The sequence below is a fragment of the Hyperolius riggenbachi genome, chromosome 3, assembly GCF_040937935.1.
Source record: "Hyperolius riggenbachi isolate aHypRig1 chromosome 3, aHypRig1.pri, whole genome shotgun sequence".
In the NCBI taxonomy this organism is placed as follows: Eukaryota; Metazoa; Chordata; class Amphibia; order Anura; family Hyperoliidae; genus Hyperolius; species Hyperolius riggenbachi.
The window spans coordinates 497678243-497699986 of NC_090648.1; the positions used below are offsets into that span (position 1 = coordinate 497678243).

Here is a 21744-nt window from a genome sequence, read left to right on the forward strand (position 1 = left end):
AGCGCTTTTATACACTTACAAAAACACGGCACTCTTAAGTGGACCTGTGCACAGAACAGAAGGAAAACAGGGAAATGCACCCTGTATGTGTTTAGAGAGTTTAGCCTGTCTAATTCCCCCTCATTTCTGACTAATCACAACTGTAATTTGATCCCTCAGCGGTGTCAGCTGACTGTCTCAGCAGAGCAGCTAATTTGTAAACACAGGATGTTAACCCTATGCCTGCTTCCATGAAAGCAGGAAGTAGACACACTGCAGATTTATTACAGGACTTGTATCAGCTGCAACAAAATAAATTATTTTCTGTAAAGGTAATTATGCTGTTGCTTATCTTTTAGAGCAGAGGGGAAGTTCTGAGTTCAGGTCCGCTTTAATTTAAATTTCGTTTGCAGTTCAGGTTTACTTTCAAAGTGAACTTTATCAACGCTTTAAAGGGTACCTGAAGTGAATTATAAAATGAGATACCTTAGTGGTGCGAAACCTCTGGATGGTTCACAGGCTTCTCAGACCCTCCACTCCAGCTGAGGGTCCCTCTATAGTTAAAGGGGAACTTCAGCCTAAACAAACACTGTCATTAAGTTACATTAGTTATGTTCATTAGAATAGATAGGTAATATATTTTTTTTACCCACCCCGTTTTAAAAGAACAGGCAAATGTTTGTGATTCATGGGGGCTGCCATCTTTGTCATGGGGGCAGCAATCTTTTTGGTTGAAAGGAGGTGACAGAGAGCATAAGACACAGTTCCAACTGTCCTGTGTCCTGATTACCCCTCCCAGCTGCACACGCTAGGCTTCAAATGTCAAATTCAAAATGTAAAAAAAAAAAAAAAAAAAAAATTGCACCAAAACAGCAGAACGAGAACAACAACATCAGAATTCCCATCATGCTTTGCACAGCATCAGGGGAAAAATGCCCGGGCAGTTTTCTTCTGTGCAGCTAAAAATGAGGCTTGTATAAGAGAAACAAAGATCTGATGCTGTGAAACTGTTAAAGAAACACCAAGCCTTTTCAGTGCTGACGAGTAGATTTTTAGTCTGGAGGTTCACTTTAACTGACCTAGCTGGGGAAATAGGATTCATTTAGACCGCACTTCCAGTTGTGTACGAATGCATGTGGACTGAGCATGTGCAAGTAAGGATCCGGGCATGCCCAATAGAATGAAACGCTGGTGCATGAAGGGAAGAAAAGCTGTGTACAATAGGCTTCAATCTACTGGGCATTCCCAGTCCAGATCCGTTCCTCCACAGCTTGTGGGGCGTGGCCAGAAGATAGCGGGTACCTGCTCTGTAACAATGGGGGCAGGTTCATACGGGCATTTTTGCGGCGTCTAATACGGCGTTTCAGAGGCGGCTTTTTTTGGGATTTACTGCGGTCCCATTCAAGTGAATGGGAGCGTTTAGAGCTGGCTTTTGCAGGCTTTCATGAAATCTCGTCTCAAAAGCAACATGTTGCTTTCAGAGGCGGTAAACGTCGGGAAACAATTGCGGAGACCCGAACTTCTAGTCTTGAAGGCTTCCCAAAAGCCTTCAAAAGCTAGCGCCTAAACGCTGGCATTTCAACGTGGCGCCAAGCCAAAGCTCTGCAGACGCCCGTGTGAACCAGCCCCAAGGATCAGGGAAACATCTGGACCATGCAGGGGCTTCAAACTACTGAGGAATCCTAATCCCCCCCCCCCAAATAAAAATGGTGTGCTTTAAGGAGAACTCAATGTGAACCTCGGGTAAGAAAACATTCTTACCGAAGAGAGATGCCTCTGGATCCTGTAGAGGCTTCCTGTATCCTCCTTGCCGGTACACTCTGGAAGATCCAGGTCGCACTGCTCTTCATGCACAAGCACGGCACTCACAAAAGCATGGTAGCGCATGCACAGTGGCACAGAGCCAGCCGTGCAGAAGCGCCCCCGGGCTTACAGCAAGGGCACAGTATGGCAGCGCTTGCACCTGAAGACCGCAGCCCCGATCTTCAATCCAACAAGCCCTTCGGGAAGTCCATGACCAGCAGTGGAGGACAGCATGGGGAGCTTCTACAGGATCCAGAGGCTTCTCTCCTCTTAGACCAGTAGGCTCTTTTTAAGAAGAGCTTCGCCTCAGGTACACTTTGAATACACTCTAATTGCACTGCTATTGACCTGAGGAAGCTGCTTATAGCAGTGAAAAGGAGTTGTCTAGTGCTGAAATAAAGTCCCCTTTTTTGAATCATGAGGTGAGTCCTTCTTGAAGGTAAGAACCCAGCTATACTACCTTGTACCTGCTTATGTACTATTGGGCATCTCCTAACCACTCTATCCCAGTTATGTTGTCATGGTAACACCCAATATCTGCTCATTACCTATACAGACAGCGCTTTCTGTACGGCAAGAAATAAAAACAGGAACCGTTCAACCAGAGAAAATAAAACATTAAAAGTTGTTTTGTGTTTATTGGTTTTATACATTTATTTATGTCAAGCCAGAAATCTCAAGGCGACTCAGGTTCACCTTTAGCATAATAATATAGATCTGAATTTAATTCATTAGAGTCCCAACACCGGCTGCTGTCTTATTTACAAAGGAAGGAGAGAGTGAGGAGAGGAAAAAAATTGTATAAAATCTAAAATGGGTCACACTTTGTAGAGGAGGACAGCAGCTGAGACAGGGGCCCTTGCCTTCTCCCTGTGGTCAGTCTCCCAGGATGCTCAGCTGGCTGAGGATTCTGGGAGTTTTAGGTGGCCACACACAGTGAAGGCTGCCTGGAGTGGTACAGGCCCTGCTGACGATAATGGACACGCATGCGCTTTGGTGGATGGGCAGATAGGGAAAGAGGGCGGAGCATCTCATGACAGGAAATCTGAAGTGTGAGCAGCAAATGTCATCTGTTAACTCATTTGTTGTAGCTCTAATTTACTAAAGCTGGGAACAGCAGAAATTGTAATGCTGACAGTATTCAGGATAGTGACAGACAGTGCCAATACTGGAGCATATGGGACAAAGTGCACGAGGCACAACCCCAGAAGCGAGGCCTACAGTGTACGAGCCGACCTAGCCTTGATATCGGTGTGCAGGTGCTGAGCTTGTTATAGTGCAAACTGAGCAGGTCCGGGTCCTTCTATAACATACACAGTGGTGGCTCCAAATTTTCTGTTACACCAACTGCCCATACCTTGACCTCACTGACGCAAACAGCCCATACCCCAGCCTCTCTCTGACGCAAACAGCATATATTCCGGCCTCACTGACGCCAACAGCCCATAACCCAGCCTCTCTCTGACGCAAACAGCACATACCCAGCCTCTCATTGACGCAAACAGACATACTCCCGCCTCTCTGACCCGAACATTACATACACCGGCCTGTCTCTCACAAACACACATACCCCAGCCTCTCTGACAAAAACATCACATAACCCCGCCTCTCTGATACAAACAGTACATACCCCGGCCCTTTCTGATGCATACGGACTCTCTGATGCAAACACCACATACCCCTGGCCTCTCTGAGCAAACAAAACACACACTCTACAGGACCCTACCATTCTCTGACACACACAGGTAGGACAGACAGTAAAGGCCCCTGCTCTCCTGTGGCACACAAGTGCACATAAACACAGTACAGGCCCATGCCATACATACACAAACACACACACAGTACAGTCCCCTGCAATCCTGTGGCTCCCCCCAACAAAAAAAAGGAGGACATCCCAAGACACCACCTGCCTATTGAAACTGATAAACCATCACACTGAACACAGATTGCAGTACTGGCCGTCCAGCTGGCACCACTATCCAAATAACTGAACAGACTGAAGAAAAATATACATTTCTTGTATATATTATATTTAAAAAGAAAAAGAGACGTTTGCCAGGTGGTGGTACAGTCAATCCGTTCCAGGATCGGTGGTGGTACGGTCACCCCCATTCCAGGATTGGTGGTAGTATGGTCCAGGACCGGTGGGGGTACGGTCGCCCTGTTAAAGGATTGGTGGAGCTGGAATGTGTTATGGGGTCGTGTGTGTCGACATCACAGCAGGTAGATCATCAGAAATCTAGGAATAAAAAGAAGGGTTGGGGACAGAGGGCCCAGCTGCGTACCCTGACGGCAGACTGTGTATACCCGCTTCCACCTGGTACAGAAAGGCAATAATGCTCGGTACAGAGCAGTCTCTTGGTAGCCCCATCTTCCCTCTACAAACATGTCATGTGTGAGTTCATTTATAAAAGAGATTTATTGGTTGGAGGAATCGGACCTCCATGCTGCCCCCTATCTGTTGCTGTCGTGCGTGCAGCTGAGGAATCCTTCAGAGCCCGGGAGTGGGCGGGACGGGCCGCAGGAAGCTTCTATTTGCTGAAGTTGGCAAAGTTTGCAAAGGCATCTTGTTTGGGCGGCATGGCTCCGGGGGCCAGTCCCATAGACATTCCCATGGTGCCGGGCATTCCCATCATGCCTTGGTTCATCATTGGAGGGATTCCTACGGTGGCCATGCCCATGGTGCCAGTCAACATGTTGGGCATTTGGCCGACCATCATGGTGCCGCCTGGGGGTCGGACGGGCATCATGCCGGGGCTTCCGCTGATGTTCATGCTTGCAAAGCTCTGCGGCAGAATAGTCATGGGCTGCTGTAAGCCTGCAGGGCGAGAAGACAGATCATCAATCTACTATATAACCTTCTTAAAGTGACATTATAAACATAAGTACATGTAATACTAGTCCTACTAAGACATTGGGCCTGATTCACAAAGCGGTGCAAACTTTTTCGTGGACTTTTGCGCGTGCAATTTGCCGCCATTCGCGGCAAATTGCGCACGCAAAAGACCGCGATCGCGCGAATCGTGGCAAATTGCGCGCGCAAAAGTCCGCAAAAAAGTTTGCACCGCTTTGTGAATCAGGCCCATTGTCTGAAGTCCCTTCCTGTTTTCTTGTACAAGTTTTGAAAGGAAACGCTAAGAAAAACATAAAAGCCTGAGGCTTCCTCCAGCCCCCTTCAGGCTTATTGGTCCCTTGCCATCCTCCTCAGCCACCTAGATCCTCCGGTAGATGCCCTGCTGCGCATGCCTGGACACACGCCCCGTCCCGTGAGCAATCTCACGGCAGGACTACTGCGCAGGCGCAATACGCTCCTAGCCAAGGGACTGCGACGGGTGAGCCTGCGCGGCCAGACTGCGCCTGCACCGACTGACGAAGATAATGGGGCATCTAGTGGAGGATCTAGGCAAGGGACCAAGTAGCCTGAAGGGGGCTGGAGGAAGCTCCAGGTATGTATCTTTTTTTGTTAGCGTTCATCTCAGGTGCACTTTAAAGAGACTCTGTAACAAAATGTTCAGCCTTATTTCTTTATCCTATAAGTTCCTATACCTGTTCTAATGTGCTCTGGCATACTGAAGCCTTTTCTAGTTGCATGGTCTATGTAATAGATCTAATCTTCTTTTCTTTGTCAAGCTTTGTCGACTCAGAATAATGCACTGTCTCTGCTGTGATAGGAACCAGTAGGAGGCACTCACCCTGCTGCTGTATGACGGCATTGATGGTGGGCTGTGTAGGCGTTACCCTTCCCCCTCTCTGTGTATATGACCAGTAGGAGGCACTCACCCTGCTGCTGTATGATGGCATTGATGGTGGGCTGTGTGGGCGTTACCCCCCCCCCCCTGCCTCTGTATATGACCAGTAGGAGGCACTGACTCTGCTGCTGGGTGATGGCATTGAGGGTGGGCTGTGTGGGCATTACCCTCCCCTCTGTATATGACCAGTAGGGGGCACTCACCCTGCTGCTGGATGATGGCATTGAGGGTGGGCTGTGTGGGCATTACCCTTCCCTCTGTATATGACCAGTGGGGGGCACTCACCCTGCTGCTGGATAATGGCATTGAGGGTTGGCTGTGTGGGCGTTACCCTCCCCTCTGTATATGACCAGTAGGGGGCACTCACCTTGCTGCTGGATGATGGCATTGAGGGTTGGCTGTGTGGGCGTTACCCTCCCCTCTGTATATGACCAGTAGGGGGCACTCACCCTGCTGCTGGATGATGGCATTGAGGGTGGGCTGTGTGGGCGTTACCCCTCCCCTCTGTATATGACTAGTAGGGGGCACTCACCTTGCTGCTGGATGATGGCATTGAGGGTGGGCTGTGTGGGCATTACCCTCCCCTCTGTATATGACCAGTAGGGGGCACTCACCCTGCTGCTGGATGATGGCATTGAGGGTGGGCTGTGTGGGCGTTACCCCTCCCCTCTGTATATGACCAGTAGGGGGCACTCACCTTGCTGCTGGATGATGGCATTGAGGGTGGGCTGTGTGGGCATTACCCTCCCCTCTGTATATGACCAGTAGGGGGCACTCACCCTGCTGCTGGATGATGGCATTGAGGGTGGGCTGTGTGGGCGTTACCCCTCCCCTCTGTATATGACCAGTAGGGGGCACTCACCTTGCTGCTGGATGATGGCATTGAGGGTGGGCTGTGTGGGCATTACCCCTCCCCTCTGTATATGACCAGTAGGGGGCACTCACCCTGCTGCTGGATGATGGCATTGAGGGTGGGCTGTGTGGGCGTTACCCCTCCCCTCTGTATATGACCAGTAGGGGGCACTCACCTTGCTGCTGGATGATGGCATTGAGGGTGGGCTGTGTGGGCGTTACCCTCCCCTCTGTATATGACCAGTAGGGGGCACTCACCCTGCTGCTGGATGATGGCATTGAGGGTGGGCTGTGTGGGCATTACCCCTCCCCTCTGTATATGACCAGTAGGGGGCACTCACCTTGCTGCTGGATGATCGCATTGAGGGTGGGCTGTGTGGGTTTGCACTGCTGCATGCCAGGCATCAGACTGTCCAGGGAGATGTTGACGCTGGGGTCGGACCAGGTGGAGGGCAGAGTTTTTCCGGAGAGTTTGGGGTCTGTTCCATGTACAGGAAGCGTGTTCTGTTTCTGGAGAGGCTGAGAGACACACAGTTCAATTCAAAGTAGTGAACCAACAAGACAGAAGAACAGAAGTTGTTTCTTTAGTCACATTGCAACAAAATTACACTAATACAATCTTTTAAAGTGGAAAATCCAACAACTTCTTACAAATAATTAGAAAAGAAAATGGGTATAAAACATAATAAAATATACCGGTACACTAAAATGTCTAAAATCTGCGGCGGTTCCATAGATTTTGATATACGATTTAAGGGCTCTTTTACAATACATTCAAATCCAATTTCCGATTCGGATAGGATTTTACACGCGATTCCAATTTTTATACAGTTAAAGGGAACCCGAGGCGAAGGGGACTAAAAGTTTCATACATACCTGGGGCTTCCTGCAGCCCCCTCTGCGGACATCGCTCCCACGCCAGCGTCTAAATCCTCCTAGATGGTCCAGTATCAGCCTTGTTCACCGCAGCCAGTCGGGTGTATTGCGTATGCGCGGCCTGGCTGCACACGCCCACCGCGATCCTGTCCCCAGGATGGGGGGAGTGCGCTTGGCCGCACTGTGCTTGCGCCGACTAGCCGCGGTGAACGGGGCTGATACTGGAACATCTAAGAGGATTATAGACGCCGACGTGGGAGCGATGTCCGCGGAGGGGGCTGGAGGAAGCCTCAGGTATGTATGAAACTTTTAGTCCCCTTCATCTCAGGTACACTTAAAAAAAAAAAAGTCCCGCCTACTGCTATTTTCTTCTTGTGCTGCTAGCGTCCAGTGAAAATCGGAATAGCGATTTGCAGTGTCGCTTCAATCTGAAATCTATTAAAACTCTATTTGCAGTATGTGGCAGGAATAGATACCGCTGTGATCAGATTTTGAGCAGAGAGGGATTTATCTTTTGGTCGCGTCAGAAAATTCCATCAATCGACTCCTATGCACATCACAGACGAAGTTTAGCAGAAAAAGGAGGTGGAGCTTGCTGTGATGACACCCTGGCGTCGAAGCATGCAACACGCGTGTAGAATGTTGTGTGCAGTTCACAGATGTTGAGGAGAGTACTACACTGGAAATGCCCAGTGTGGGTCATACCGTCTGCTTATTTCAAAACCTTTTATCTTTTAATGCTTTCCAATCCTATGTTGGATTATGTCTGACACTGGCATTTTCCTCTATGGGCCAAATGCCAGACTAAGGCCTCAATTCACTAAGATTCTCTCCTGTCTTTAATAACTCTTCTAGAGTTGTTTCCATGGTGATGTAGTATTCAGGAAACATTTTACCTCAGGCAAACCTAAAGTTAACTCTTCTGTCTTTAAGTTAACTCTTCAATCCTTAAAATAACTCCAGAGTTAAAGACAGGCTGTTAATTAACTGCATGTGAAAATAACTACAGAGGAGGTAACTTAACTACAGAGGAGGTAACTTAACTACAGAGGAGGTAACTTAACTACAGAGGAGGTAACTTAACTACAGAGGAGGTAACTTAACTACAGAGGAGGTAACTTAACTACAGAGGAGGTAACTTAACTACAGAGGAGGTAACTTAACTACAGAGGAGGTAACTTAACTACAGAGGAGGTAACTTAACTACAGAGGAGGTAACTTAACTACAGAGGAGGTAACTTAACTACAGAGGAGGTAACTTAACTACAGAGGAGGTAACTTAACTACAGAGGAGGTAACTTAACTACAGAGGAGGTAACTTAACTACAGAGGAGGTAACTTAAGGAACTCTCTTGCCTTATTATCTCCAGCATGATCTTAGTGAATTGAGGCCATAGTCCAAGAAAGGAAATGTAACCACCCCTAGATGGCACCGTTAACAGATAAAATGTCATACTACGTCAGACACTTTGACGCCGCTGACCCCATCGCCTGCGCCATGTAATGTAAATATTACATTAGCGCATTTCTGCTGATCACTATGGGCGCCGGTGCCACATCTAGTCCGGCAGCAGTACGCAGCCCTGTGCAGTAACTAAACTATGCTAGCGTGCGTGCACGGAGGGGCGGAGCTACAGTGCGCTAGCTGGTGCAGTTCCCCGCCCTTCACCACTTATGCCAGGCCATCTCCTTACTTTAGTGCAAGGAGGTACGGGCCGTCCAGATTGCCAAGGAACATGGCGTGCCCCCACCCCCCTGTAAGTGATTGGGGGGGGATTAGTGATTGGGTAAAAGGATTGGACAGGGTTTAGGCGAGCCTTTGGCTCAATATATTATCTTAAGATACAGAACGTCTTACTAAAAATAAAATCTGAAATTGCGGCATATGAGTAAGGATGATCACAGATATGCAAATGGTTCCGAGTTGTTGCAAATTTATATGCAAATATTTGCAACTTAAAAATGGACCAATCAATTTAAACCTGGGTTTAAATTGATTGGTCCGTTTTCAAACTGCATACATTTGCATAAAAATTTGCATAGATCATCCCTACATAGGCGTATAAACTGGCAGTGCCCCCCACACCCCGGGCAGGACTTACCTGTGACCGTGACATGGGTAGCGTCACCCCCACCGTGCTGGAGCTCATCATGGACAGGTTCATGCTCTGGGACGTGCTCATGGTGGCGTGGGACGGCCCCATCAGGTCGTAGAGGTCTGTGGCGTTGGAGGCGGCTGGGGCGGGCTGAGGCGAGACAAACAGATCCGTGTTCTGCGGCGTTACCCCGAACAGGTCCGACGGCGGTAACGAGGAGGCCGGGGAGGGCGTCCCCTGGCTGAAGGCTGCCCAGTCTCCATACTCTCCATTACCGGTGGGGGCTGGAGGAAGACACAAATATCAGCTTCAAAACTCACTTTCCATGGAGCACAAAACAGCAATTCCTGCACTCCAAGCCACAGAGCAGCTGGAATAGAATCACTTCAAGTGATCCAGAGCCACAGCTCTAGGTCAAAATCTAACACTTACTACTAGAGGGGGAAGCTTCAGGATCCCAATGAGGCTTCCCTCAGTTGTTCCAAGCCCCCTATTGCTGAGCGTGCGGCCCCCCTTCACATCGGGGCCACACAGCTCCTCTTCCTGGTTTAAGTGAGCTTGATGGCCGTGCGAGCCCGCGTGTGCAGCAGCACCGTTCTGTGCAACTGCGCATGAGGGCTCAGTTGGCCATTGCGCGCATTTCAACCAGGAAAAGGAGCTGCGCGGCCCTGTTAGGATAAGAGACAATGCATTGTCACTAATCTTCCAGGGGGCCGCACTCAGCAATGGGGGACATCAGAGTAGTGAGGGAAGCCTCATTAGGAGCCTTAGGTTTCCCTCTCTTAAGGTAAGTATCTCATTTTGTGTACCCGAGCTTCAGCACAGGTACACTTTAAAGTGTGTACCAGAAGGGGAAAAAATGGCCAATTTGGGTACTTACCTCAGTAGAGAGAAGCCTCTGGATAATGCAGTGGCTCCCCCCTGTCGCCGTTTACAATATTCATGTATAGATTTATTCAATGTTTACCCTTAGTAACATCCAGACACACACACACACACAGACTCGCACACACATCCAGACACATATAGGCAGACGCACACACATCCATCCAGACACACACACACACACCCAGACACATATAGGCAGACACACACACACACACACACACACACACACACACACACACATCCATCCAGATGCACAAACAAACACACACACACAGGCAGACACACATCCATCCAGACACACACGCAGCCAGCCAGACACACACACACACACACACACACACACACACAAACAGAAAGACAGACACACATCCAGACACACACAGCCAGACAGGCAGACAGACAGACAGACAGACACACACACACTCACATACATCCAGACACACACAGGCAGACACACACCACATACAGCCAGACACACAGACAGACTCACACAGGCAGACACACACAGCATACAGCCAGACACACAGACAGTAAATACAAGGGACAGACTGACCGCCCGCTCACCTTGTGCAGCAGGGAAGACTGAGGTCGTCTGGGCAGCGTGTGAATTAAAATCAGCAAACTCACCAAATGGATCTGAAGTAGGCCCTAAAACACAAACAGAGAAATCGGCAATGAGCATTCTTACGGCTGCACAAGGGGTCAACAAGAGGGAGGGTCCAGGCAAGCTAAGAGCACAAAATGTAAATTTCCATGCACACCTTCACTGGCATCAAACTGAACCAACCAGACCTGGCAGCTCCTGGTTAATCAAAGTACTGCCAGGTAACTTAGCAACAGGAGGGAGGGACCATGAAATGCTAACAATGCAAATTTTAAGCAGATTTATGTGAATGCAGCAGTCCATTTCAACGCTGCATACATTTGTATAACATTTACAAAATAGGCATTAAGTTAGAATCATTATTAGTAGCTCATTGACCATCCCCTAATAAGCAGCTACCAGGCTTTATTGGCTTATGGGAAGCTAAAGTGAGAGGAATACGGAGGCTGCCATCTTCATTCACTTCTAAACAATGCTGGTTGCCTGGCTTCTGTGTTGATGCACCGCCTCTAAAACTACAAGTCACTGGCCCCGGAATGAGCATGCAGATCAGTAGCTGTGACTCCGCTGGCTGCGGGTGTGTAACTCAAACGCAACTGAAGCCAGAAGCCCAGCATGACAGCCGGGCAACCGGCATTGTGTAGAAGGGAATGAAGATGGCAACCTTGTTTAACTACTTTGGCCTCCTGGACGTAGTAGCTACGCCCAGGAGGCCATGTGCGCGTCCGCGCGCTCCCGCGGCCGATCGCGTGCGTACATGCGCGCTCCCGGCCGCGGTTCGTTAGCCTGGCAATCAGTGAATCGGGCTATGGTGCCCGATCACTGATTGCTCTCCCCTGCTGAAAAAGTGACAGCTTCTCTCGGAAGCTGTGCTTTTTCTGGCTGTAATGTCCCCCATACGTCGCTCTAAGCGTATGTTACACTTAGAGTGACGTCATGTAAACAAACTCATGGCCGCCATCTTGTGGCCAAAAAGTAAAACTACAACTACAAGTGAAAAAAATAAAACTCAAGACACATTTACATTATAAAACTATGGCTTACATCCCACCCTCCCAAAAATACCCAAATAAAATGTTTAATACAAAAAAACAAAAACAAAAAAAATTACAATAAAAAAAAAAACCATGTAAATATTTACCTAAGGGTCTAAACTTTTTAAATATCAATGTAAAGATGAAATATTTCTAATTTTTTTTTATTTTAAACTTGTAAATAGTGATAGACGCAAAACGGAAAAAATGCACCTTTATTTCCAAATAAAATATTGTCGCCATACATTGTGATAGGGACATAATTTTAACGGTGTAATAACCGGGACATATGGGCAAATACAATACGTGCATTTTAATTATGGAGGCATGTATTATTTTAAAACTATAAAGGCTGAAAACTAAGAAATAATGAATTTTTTCCGTTTTTTTCTTATTCTTCCTGTTAAAATGCATTTACAGTAAAGTGGCTCTTAGCAAAATGTACCCCCAAAGAAAGCCTAATTGGTGGCGGAAAAAACAAGATATAGATCAGTTCATTGTGATAAGTAGTGATAAAGTTATAGGCTAATGAATGGGAGGTGAAATTGCTCGGATGCATAAAGTGAAAACGACTGAAGGCTGAAGTGGTTAAACAAATGTCCAAAAGTTGTTAAAAGGCAGCAACTACGGTTCATGTTCAGACGATAATCTGTGTTAGTCGTCAATACCGAACAACAACATTGATCGATCCATTCAAAGTATTCACGTGTGGTGAACGGTGGACTTTCGGGTCCTCATTTTTGTAATTCCACTATCTGATCGATGGACGATCGTTGTGTCATCACGGAATTCAAATGTGCTCTGACGTCCTTCGCTCATCACTAACCATTAAACGAGTGCTCGTTTCTTTCCCAACCATGATTGAGTGTGTGTACAGGCCTTAAAGGACAACTGAGGTGCCTGGCTGTCCTGCTGATCCTCTGCCTCTGATACTTTCAGCCATAGGCCCCTGAACAAGCATGCAGCAGATCAGACGTTTGACATTATTGTCAGATCTGACAAGATTAGCTGCATGCTTGTTTCTGGTGTGATTCAGACCCTACTGCAGCCAAATAGACCAGCAGGACTGCCAGGCAACTGATATTGCTTAACAGGAAATAAATATGGCAGCCTCCATAGCACACTCACTTCAGTTGTCCTTTAAGATGATAGAGCCAGGCTCTAGTCTTCTGCTCACAATCAAAGCTTCAAGTGGAAGATATTGCCCATCTATAGTTACAGAAGTAACAGTTCTGGGCAAGCATCTTATCTTTTTACAGTGAAGCGCCCCCCCCCCCCCCCCCCCCCTTATTCCTTCAGATTGTAAGCTGGCAAGGGCAGGGATCTCTCACCCTTTTGTGTCTTGGCATTTGGGGTACATCTTGTTCATCATATTACATTTGTCTCTGAAATTACTGTGCCAACCAATTCTGCATTATGTACCAATGTCGGTATTTGGTGTACACCATTGTCTATATTATTATCTACCCCATGGTTGTTCCTTAACCTGTACAGCGCCATGGAATACGTTGGAGCTTTATAAATCGGTAATAATATATGACGTTTCTAGTTGGCATAATGTGATTGTACGTACAGTATAGCTACGCCTGACCTGTCCAGATAGATCTATGCATTTCTCCTCGTTGGCGTCTGCCATATAGAGAATGCAGAGCATTGTTCACGTCTCGGTACTTGGCCCCCGGTGATCTCCCGAGCAGAACCGTTTTACGTTCTGTCCTGTTGGCAGCGCCAGATGGTTAGCATTTCTTGCGGAGTTGTGGCAGCCCGGGCATCATGCCAGGCGTCAAAAGTGGTCTTCGGGGAAGCCTGAGTGCCGGGCAGATGTTATGGCGCCACCTGCCCGGCCAGCTGTGCTGGGAGGACGGTCAGCGCGAGTGCGGACCTGAGCAACAAAGCGCCTCTTACTGAGTTTTATGGCGGAGGGTCCTGCTGGTGGTCTGTGTCAGAATCACTATCCCTCCAGCGCTGAGCACGTCTCATCTCATGATTATGCTGTAAACTAACATTCTAGGCAAACTGATAACCTGCTAATGGATCTGTTATCATGGAATGGCTTATCAAGAAAAAACAGATTTCCTGGGAGAGAATTAAAATGCTGCTTTTCCCCCCTTCAATTAAAAGTATACTTCTCTCTACAAACAAGAAAAGTTTTCAGAAAAGACAAAAACTAAAGGGATCCATACATATAGCTTTATATGGGCAGCAGGGCTGTGGAGTCAGCGTCGTGGAGTCAGATTCAGAGCAATTTTGGGTACCTGGAGTCAGTCAGTGGTTTCAATGAACTGAGGCATAGGAGTTGGGTGATTTTTAAAGGGGAACTCCAGTGAAAATAATGTAATAAAAAAAAGTGCTTCATTTTTACAATAATTATGTATAAATGATTTAGTCAGTCTTTGCCCATTGTAAAATCTTTCCTCTCCCTGATTTACATTCTGACATTTATCACATGGTGACATTTTTACTCCTGGCAAGTGATGTCAGTGGAAGGAGATGCTGCTTGCTTTTTTGGCAGCTGGAAACAGCTGTAATTTCCCACAATGCAACAAGGCTCCCACAGTGTGATGTCAGAACCATGATCCTGACATCACACTGTGGGAGAGGTTTCACCACAATATCAGCCATACAGCGCCCCCTGATGATCTGTTTGGGAAAAGGAATAGATTTCTCATGTAAAAGGGGGTATCAGCTACTGATTGGGATGAAGCTCAATTCTTGGTTACAGTTTCTCTTTAAATCAAATCCATAGCCTTAGTAAAAATTAGACTAAAGAGTCTGAGCAATTTTGGGTACCTGGAGTCGGTCGTTTCATAAACTGAGGAGTTAAAGTTGGATGATTTTTGCAATCGACTCCACAGCTCTGATGGGCAGATTGACCATGAGACAGATCTTTCTTTGCTCGTTACAGTTGCGCACTAGATCAGCCACGCCGGCTCAAGATTCCCCAGCATGTTTGATCAATACATCCAGGACGAATCAGTCGAATCACGGATCGGGCATGCTTGTTGAAGCACCGATTTTCATCTGAGTTGATAAAATTATCGAATCGGATGATCGATCGGGGCACAGAATCAATAGATGTATAGTCACCTTAAATGCACCAAGGGCTAGATAAACCTCCCTTGCCGTATGATTATTTCCAGATTTTACAGTCTAAGAGCGATGCAATTTTTTTCACACGCTTTTAGAGTGTAAAAAAAAAAAAAAAGGAAAAAATCATGCTGCTAGATAGATCTGCAGCAGCAATTCTCCCACCATCAACCAGGAGGCTCTCTATCCATACAGTGAGATCTCACCAGAGGGATTCAGAGCCTCCGAGGAAGCGGAAGAAGAATGGCTGCCAGCTTCTGAATCCTGGGGGAGGAGAGTTACCGCCTGCTGCGCTCAGGCTCTGCACGTACCTCCCGGAGGCTACAAGTTGGGCTCGGGGTTACCGCTCTGAGCTGCGGATTCCCGGCCCAAACCTGACTCAGGGTTACCGCTAAGGAGGTTAAAGAGGAACTTAAGCGGTAACCTAAGGTAAGTATCTAAATACGTGCTTAGCAGACCTCACAGGTTCGCTTCACATACTCGTCTAAAACAACTTTTGTTAAACTGTTTTAACACTCCTATAACAAAACCTCTTCTTCATCTATTCCGCTGATTAGATCTGGAGACTTTCGCTGTTCTAATAAGGGGGAGCAGCTGATCTGGGTTATGCCGCATGCTTTGAATACATTCATAGTGGGAGAGGCAGTCACAGCCCAGTGGCTTATTAATTAGCGCCAGTCTTGTGCAAATACCTGAAGTCTGCCCCGAATCAAATATTAAATTCAGCAGATCATTAGAGGACCTCTTATTTGCCTCGCTTGGAGCCTTCGGAGAGAAAAGAGAGAAAAAAGCCATATTGTCAATCATACAAAAGACATTAAAACTTCATAGGCAGCCGCTTCATACAGTGAAAATACAGCTAGAGTACAAAAACACTACTACGTTACACTACGCGCTGCATATGGTCATGTTGGTAGAGATTGCTGGTGGGTAAGGGGGCATCAGCTACTGACTGGGATGAAGTTCAATCCTGGGGTACAGGTCCTCTTTAAAGAGAACCAGAGACGAAGCACCCTCATGTATTTTACCTTATAAATCAGTGGGAACATGACAGTAAACACCTAATCTGCTCTTTGTTTCATTGTTCTCTGTTTAATCTGACTGTTATCACCTCTAATAAGAATACCCCACTGAGCACTCAGTCTAGCTTTGCTACAGAAAGATTATAGCCGAGTCTGTCTTCTCTGGTGTCTTTTCAAGCCCAAGCCTGCCCCCTTGTGGCTCTGCTCTAATGACTCAGCTATAATCATTCCCGGCAAAGCCAGACTGAATGCTCAGTCCGGGATTCTTATCACAGCTGATAACAGACACTTTTAGCAGTGAGGATGAAACAGAGAGCATGGTAGGTGTTTTCTCTAACGTTCTTACTGATATATATGGTAAAATACACAAGGGTGCTTCGTCTCTGGTTCACTTTGAAGAGAACCTGTAGTTAAACAAAAAGGCCTCTGGGGGGATACTAACCTCAGGAGGGGGAAGCCTCAGGGTCCCAATGAGGCTTCCCCCTCCCCTGTAACTTCGGAGAATCCAGTGCTGGCTCCCCCGAAAACCTCCCCCGACAAGCACTGATTTACCCCCCCCCCCCCCCTCGATCCTACACAGGCGCACTAGCGGCTCTTCGTTTGGGTAAGGCGGATAGCCGAACCCGACCGTATCCGCTCTACTGCGCACGTGCAAAAGACTCACGTCTGTGCAGTAGAGCAGATCCGATCGGGTTCAGCTATTTCTGCCTCAAACCGAACAGAGAGCTGCTAGTGGGCCTGCGCAGTCATATTACATAAGATTTGTGACCATTTCTCACAGTCCACTGTTGTCTTTTTAGTACATTATTTTAGACTTACATTTCAGTTTAGCACATTATTTTTGCTAGTTTTGTACAATGTTGTATTTTATTAAGACTAATTGATGACATAATTGTTGCATTTATTTTATAAAATATATAATTTTATAAAAATGTATTTTATAAAAAATGAAACAATGGCTATCATTCATAAAGCATTCCCGCATGCGGTAATGCAGAAAATAGTTGACTTTACCGACCACTTAGCAAAATGTCAATTCATAAAAGCAGTTACTGCATGAAAAGCTGAAATTCCCGAGCAGTGAGGTAAATTACCAACTTGTGCGGCAATTATCTCAACACATGTCAGTAAATGTCAATTCATAAAGATTAGAGCAGGCGGTAATGGCACGGAAGAATACCGCCTGCTTTGAAGGGGTGATAAGAGAGCGATGAGAGCAAAGTTAATGTAGACTCAGAAGTAGAAGCAGTGAGATCTCCCCAGGCAGCAAGCAGCGAGAGCGGGAAAAACAAGGCTTCCCCTGAATACCTTAGGTTGTGTGTTTAACCTCTTGGGTTCCTGCTTTTAAGATGTGTATTTCACACCAGAAAGCATGGCATGTGTAAAGTTGATTGAAGTTCTTCTACGCTGTGGCAATTAAATAGATTGTTAAGAAAGACTAATAGACAGATACAGAGCAGATTCTGGGCAAGCAGAGGCAGTATAACAAAACATGCACATGTAAAGTGAAGTTGGGGATGCCTCTTTTATTGTAATGCTGTCTCTGCATGGAGAACAGGAATGTAACAAAACACTCTTTCTCATGTTACCGACAGTTAGGCTGCGGTAAATCCCCGCACTTCTATCGCAGCTGTGAAAAGGTTTATGATTTCGCACACAAAAGTCTAACATACCGAATGCGGTATTCTACCGACCAGATTTTGTTACCACACAGCCTTTTATGAATGATAGCCATTGTATTTGCCCCTTCATTGTCCTAGCAGTGTTGCTGGTTGCCACATCATGTGTATGACCAGATTTAATACCGCACCTTGCGGTCTATGGACTATCATGACTCTCTAAGGAACAGACGCGTACCTTGCTGGCAGCCGCCGACGTCAGCTCTGGACTGTCCTTGTCTCCGGTATAGTGTGCGGCTGCTCCCAGGTCGAGGGGTTTGGATTGGTTCCCTGTACGTTTGTGGCGCGTGGTGGTGGTCTCTGTGGCCTGAGTGATGTGGATATGTTTGGTGGTGACCGTCTCTTCCTCGTCTTTGAACTCTTTGGACTGCTTGGCGCGGTTGGCTTTCTTGTCCTCTTCGCTGTCGCTACAAAAGGGTGAGAACTCAAGTTTTACAAAAAGCAGACATATAGGTTGAAGGCCAATGCTTCATAAATTTAATTAATGGGCTATTTCAGCGTCTTTAAGACTTAAATCAACTCAATCTGGAAGGTACCGGTCACAGCCCATAAAAGAGGACAATATGCCCACTGAAAAGATCACTGTGCTTCTCTACTATCTCAGATACGTCTCAAAGGAATAAGTATTTTCCCTACATGAGGACATAAATCTTTCTGGCTACATATAGGAAGCTCTGGGGTAAGGGTGACCAAAAAATTGACTTTTTAGGGCAACGGGGTCTAATTTGACAAAGGGCGATTCTCTGAGGAGACACTGTGCTGGGATGTAAAGAGCCTACACAGCATGACATTTCCTTAAAGTGGATCCGAGATAAACTTTTACTCATTGCATAGTTGTGTTCCTTTCATATAGTTTATAGGGCATTCCTCAAGTCAAATACTTTTGTTTTGTTTTAATACTCCAATTCCCTATAAACTAAACAAGCCACGCCCACAGCTCCTTTTGTGCCTTGGCAGTGTAGCAAGGCCTTATGGGAGCTTAGTCTGGGCAGGAGGAGGAGAAGGTTACTAGCCAGAGATTTCAGAGGCAGAGGGGAGGAGGGAGGAGGGGAAAGGACTGAATTTACACACAGGCAAGCTGATAGCATCTCCAGCCCTCAGCCTGTGACAATGTGACAAACAGAACATGGCTGCCCTCATTGTATCACAGGAATAAATAAACTTTTGAAGTTGTTTGCAGATATGTTGTGTAAACTATCTAAACTTTAGATAAGATATATAGACAAGTTACTTGTTATAGTTCGTTTTTCATCTCAGATCCACTTTCATAGCATTATCGTCATGTCATTTAAAAGTTATAATTACCTGCCGACTCTATTCCTCCTGAAAAACCTCCCGGAAGCCCAAAGTAGTCCCGCCCCCTGCTGAACCACCACCATGGTACTTCCTATCTCAAGTAGACAAAACACAATGGGCCTGATTCACTAAGACAAAAATTGCATGCCTTAGAGTTGACATGCCTCATCAGAGTAGCATAACGAGTGCTACAAACTTATGCCTGCTAATTGGCAATGACGAGAGCTCCACTCGTCCTGCTCAGAGCCCCTGCGGGTCCAATCACTTTGAAGGACATTATCCCCACACTTTGATTGGCCCAATAGGCTATCTGTTAAGTGTCCTGTCAAGTGACAGGCAGCCTATTGGACCAACCAAAGTGTGGGGATAATTACCTTTAAAGTGATTGGACCCGCAGGGGCTCTGAGCAGGACGAGTGGAGCTCTCGTCATTGCCAATTAGTAGGCATACGTTTGTAGTGCTCGTTGTGCTACTCTGATAAGGCATGTTAACTCTGATAAGGCGTGCTATTTGTCTTAGTGAATAAAGCCCATTGTGTTTTGTCTAACTCATTGTGCTTTGTGTTAACTCTGATAAGGCATGGTAAATGATAAGGCATGTTAGTTGTCTTAAGGGGTCCATACACCTAACGATTTTCCCACCGATATACAGCAGATTCGATCACTGTGATCGAATCTGCTGTGAAATCGTTGCGCAACCGCTGACAAAACGATTGATTTGCATCCAAAATCAATCGTTCCCGTTGATTCCCATCATTACGTCCGTGCGGAAGATTTTGCTCGATCACCGGCGGGTCGGGAGTACGTCTATAGCGGTGTTCGAATGCCCGACGGAATACAGCGGCAATACATTACCTGCTCCGCAGGCACGAGTCCCCGCTCTCTCCGCTGTCCTCTTCTCCGCGCTGGGCTCCGAGTCCGGCTGGCTGCACTGAATTTTCTGTTCCGGCAGGAAGTTTAAACAGTAGAGCGCCCTCTACTGTTCCCCGGACAGGAAGTTTAGTGAAGCCTGCCGGACTCGGAGCCCAGCGCAGAGAAGACAGCGGAGACCGGGGGACTCGCGCCTGTGGAGCAGGTAATATATTGCTGGCGGGGGGCAGTGGTAGCTTCACAGATTGTGATTAGTTTCAGTACGAAATCGATTTACAATCTGTTTGCAGTAAAGGAAGCCATACGATCCCTCTCTGATCAGATTCGATCAGAGAGGGATCTATCTATTGGTCGAATCTGATGGCAAATCGACAAGTGTATGGCCACCTTTAGTGAATCAAGCACAATGTATTTTTATTATGCATGGGGGCGGGGCAACACGCCGAAAAGTGGGGCTCCAGGAGGTTTTCAGGACTGGAGCCGGCAGGTACTTATAAAACTTAAATGACAAAACGATAACGCCATTGAATGAAAATGTAATTTCAGTAGAAGTAGTAGTAGATTTTATGCTGTAAATAACCTTTTAGAGCAAATAAAAAATGCTGACTTTCATACCACTCTAAATGACAACTGCATGGGAAATCCGCCCAGCTGATGAATGTCCAAGGAACTGTTATTCCTTCCAATGTAAGCATATGAGAGAGGTGAACTGTGGCTCAACCAATCAGGAAATCTCCCGTTTCTGTATTAGCAGAGGTAGACAGGCAAGGCACGCCATTTCGGGCTGTAAAGCTGCCATATGCTGGTCCATGCTGCCAACAGATAGACACCTCCACACACTGTACATAGTTTTTCAAATAATACATATCAGCATGAAATCAATTGAAAATCTTTACGCACTGCATGCTGGGTCTCCCTGCTTCCTCTCCAGCGCTTCTTTCTGCCTCTTTATTCCTGGGGCGCCTGTGTCACCTGTCAAACACTAGAGGCTAAACCAGGCATGGGCAAACTTGGCCCTCCAGCTGTTGAGGAACTACAAGTCCCACAATGCATTGCAGGAGTCTGACAGCCACAGTCATGACTCATAAAGGCAAATGTATTGTGGGATTTGTAGTTCCTTAACAGCTGGAGGGCCAAGTTTGCCCATGCCTGGGCTCAACACTACCTTACGTGACCTCTAGAGGTCACTAGAGTTTGTGACCGGACACCGGTGCCCCAGGAGAGAAGAGACAGGGAGGAGTGCCCGCGGCGGTGGAGAGAAGGCACAGGAGCGTGCGCCAGTGGACAACCGCGTACATCGCTCCTCGCAAAAATGAATGCTGCTAGTGTCGGGCTTTCGACCTGCCACCAATTGAAATATTCAGTCTTGTGCAATCGACTGGGAATGATTTGCAGCATTGATTTATAGTACGTTCGATCAACTGACCACCTTAAAGTAAACCTGAGATGGCAATGGAGAGAAAATGTATACCGTATATACCCGAATACAAGTTGACCTTGTGTATAAGTCAACTCCAATATTCAACCCTCTTCAGCTGGAATTTTTTTTTGACTCAAGTACAAGTCTACCCAGCACAAGTTAATGGGTGCACTTGGGGCCGAGGAGGGGTTAATGATTGCACTGCATACAGTATTGCAGCCATTAACCCCTACTGTATCTTAAAGAGAATCTGTACTCTAAAATTCTTACAATTAAAAGCATACCATTCTATTCATTATGTTCTCCTGGGCCCCTCTGTGCTGTTTCTGCCACTCCCTGCTGAGATCCTGGCTTGTAATTGCCAGTTTTAGGCAGTGTTTACAAACAAAAAACATGGCTGCTAACCAGAGTGTGACAGGCTCAGAGAAGCTCAGTCTGTGACTCATACAGAGCCTGCAGGGGGCGTGGAGAGGTGTGCATAACTTCTATC

General features: G+C 46.8%; 1 protein-coding gene across 2 annotated transcripts in view; it reads right to left on the bottom strand.

Moving 5' to 3' along the window:
• Nucleotides 1-2393: 2393 nt before the first annotated feature.
• Nucleotides 2394-21744, bottom strand: part of CLINT1 (clathrin interactor 1) — a 106261-nt gene continuing 86910 nt past the window's right edge. For both annotated transcript variants that reach the window (XM_068278291.1, XM_068278292.1), the window contains exons 7-12: nucleotides 17848-18076; nucleotides 15661-15733; nucleotides 10808-10891; nucleotides 9362-9639; nucleotides 6725-6902; nucleotides 2394-4600 (exon numbers count right to left, since the gene is read on the bottom strand). In XM_068278291.1, coding sequence (XP_068134392.1) covers nucleotides 4314-4600; nucleotides 6725-6902; nucleotides 9362-9639; nucleotides 10808-10891; nucleotides 15661-15733; nucleotides 17848-18076 — 1129 coding nt within the window. In that variant the 3' untranslated portion in view covers nucleotides 2394-4313. The remainder of the gene's footprint in view (nucleotides 4601-6724; nucleotides 6903-9361; nucleotides 9640-10807; nucleotides 10892-15660; nucleotides 15734-17847; nucleotides 18077-21744) is intronic.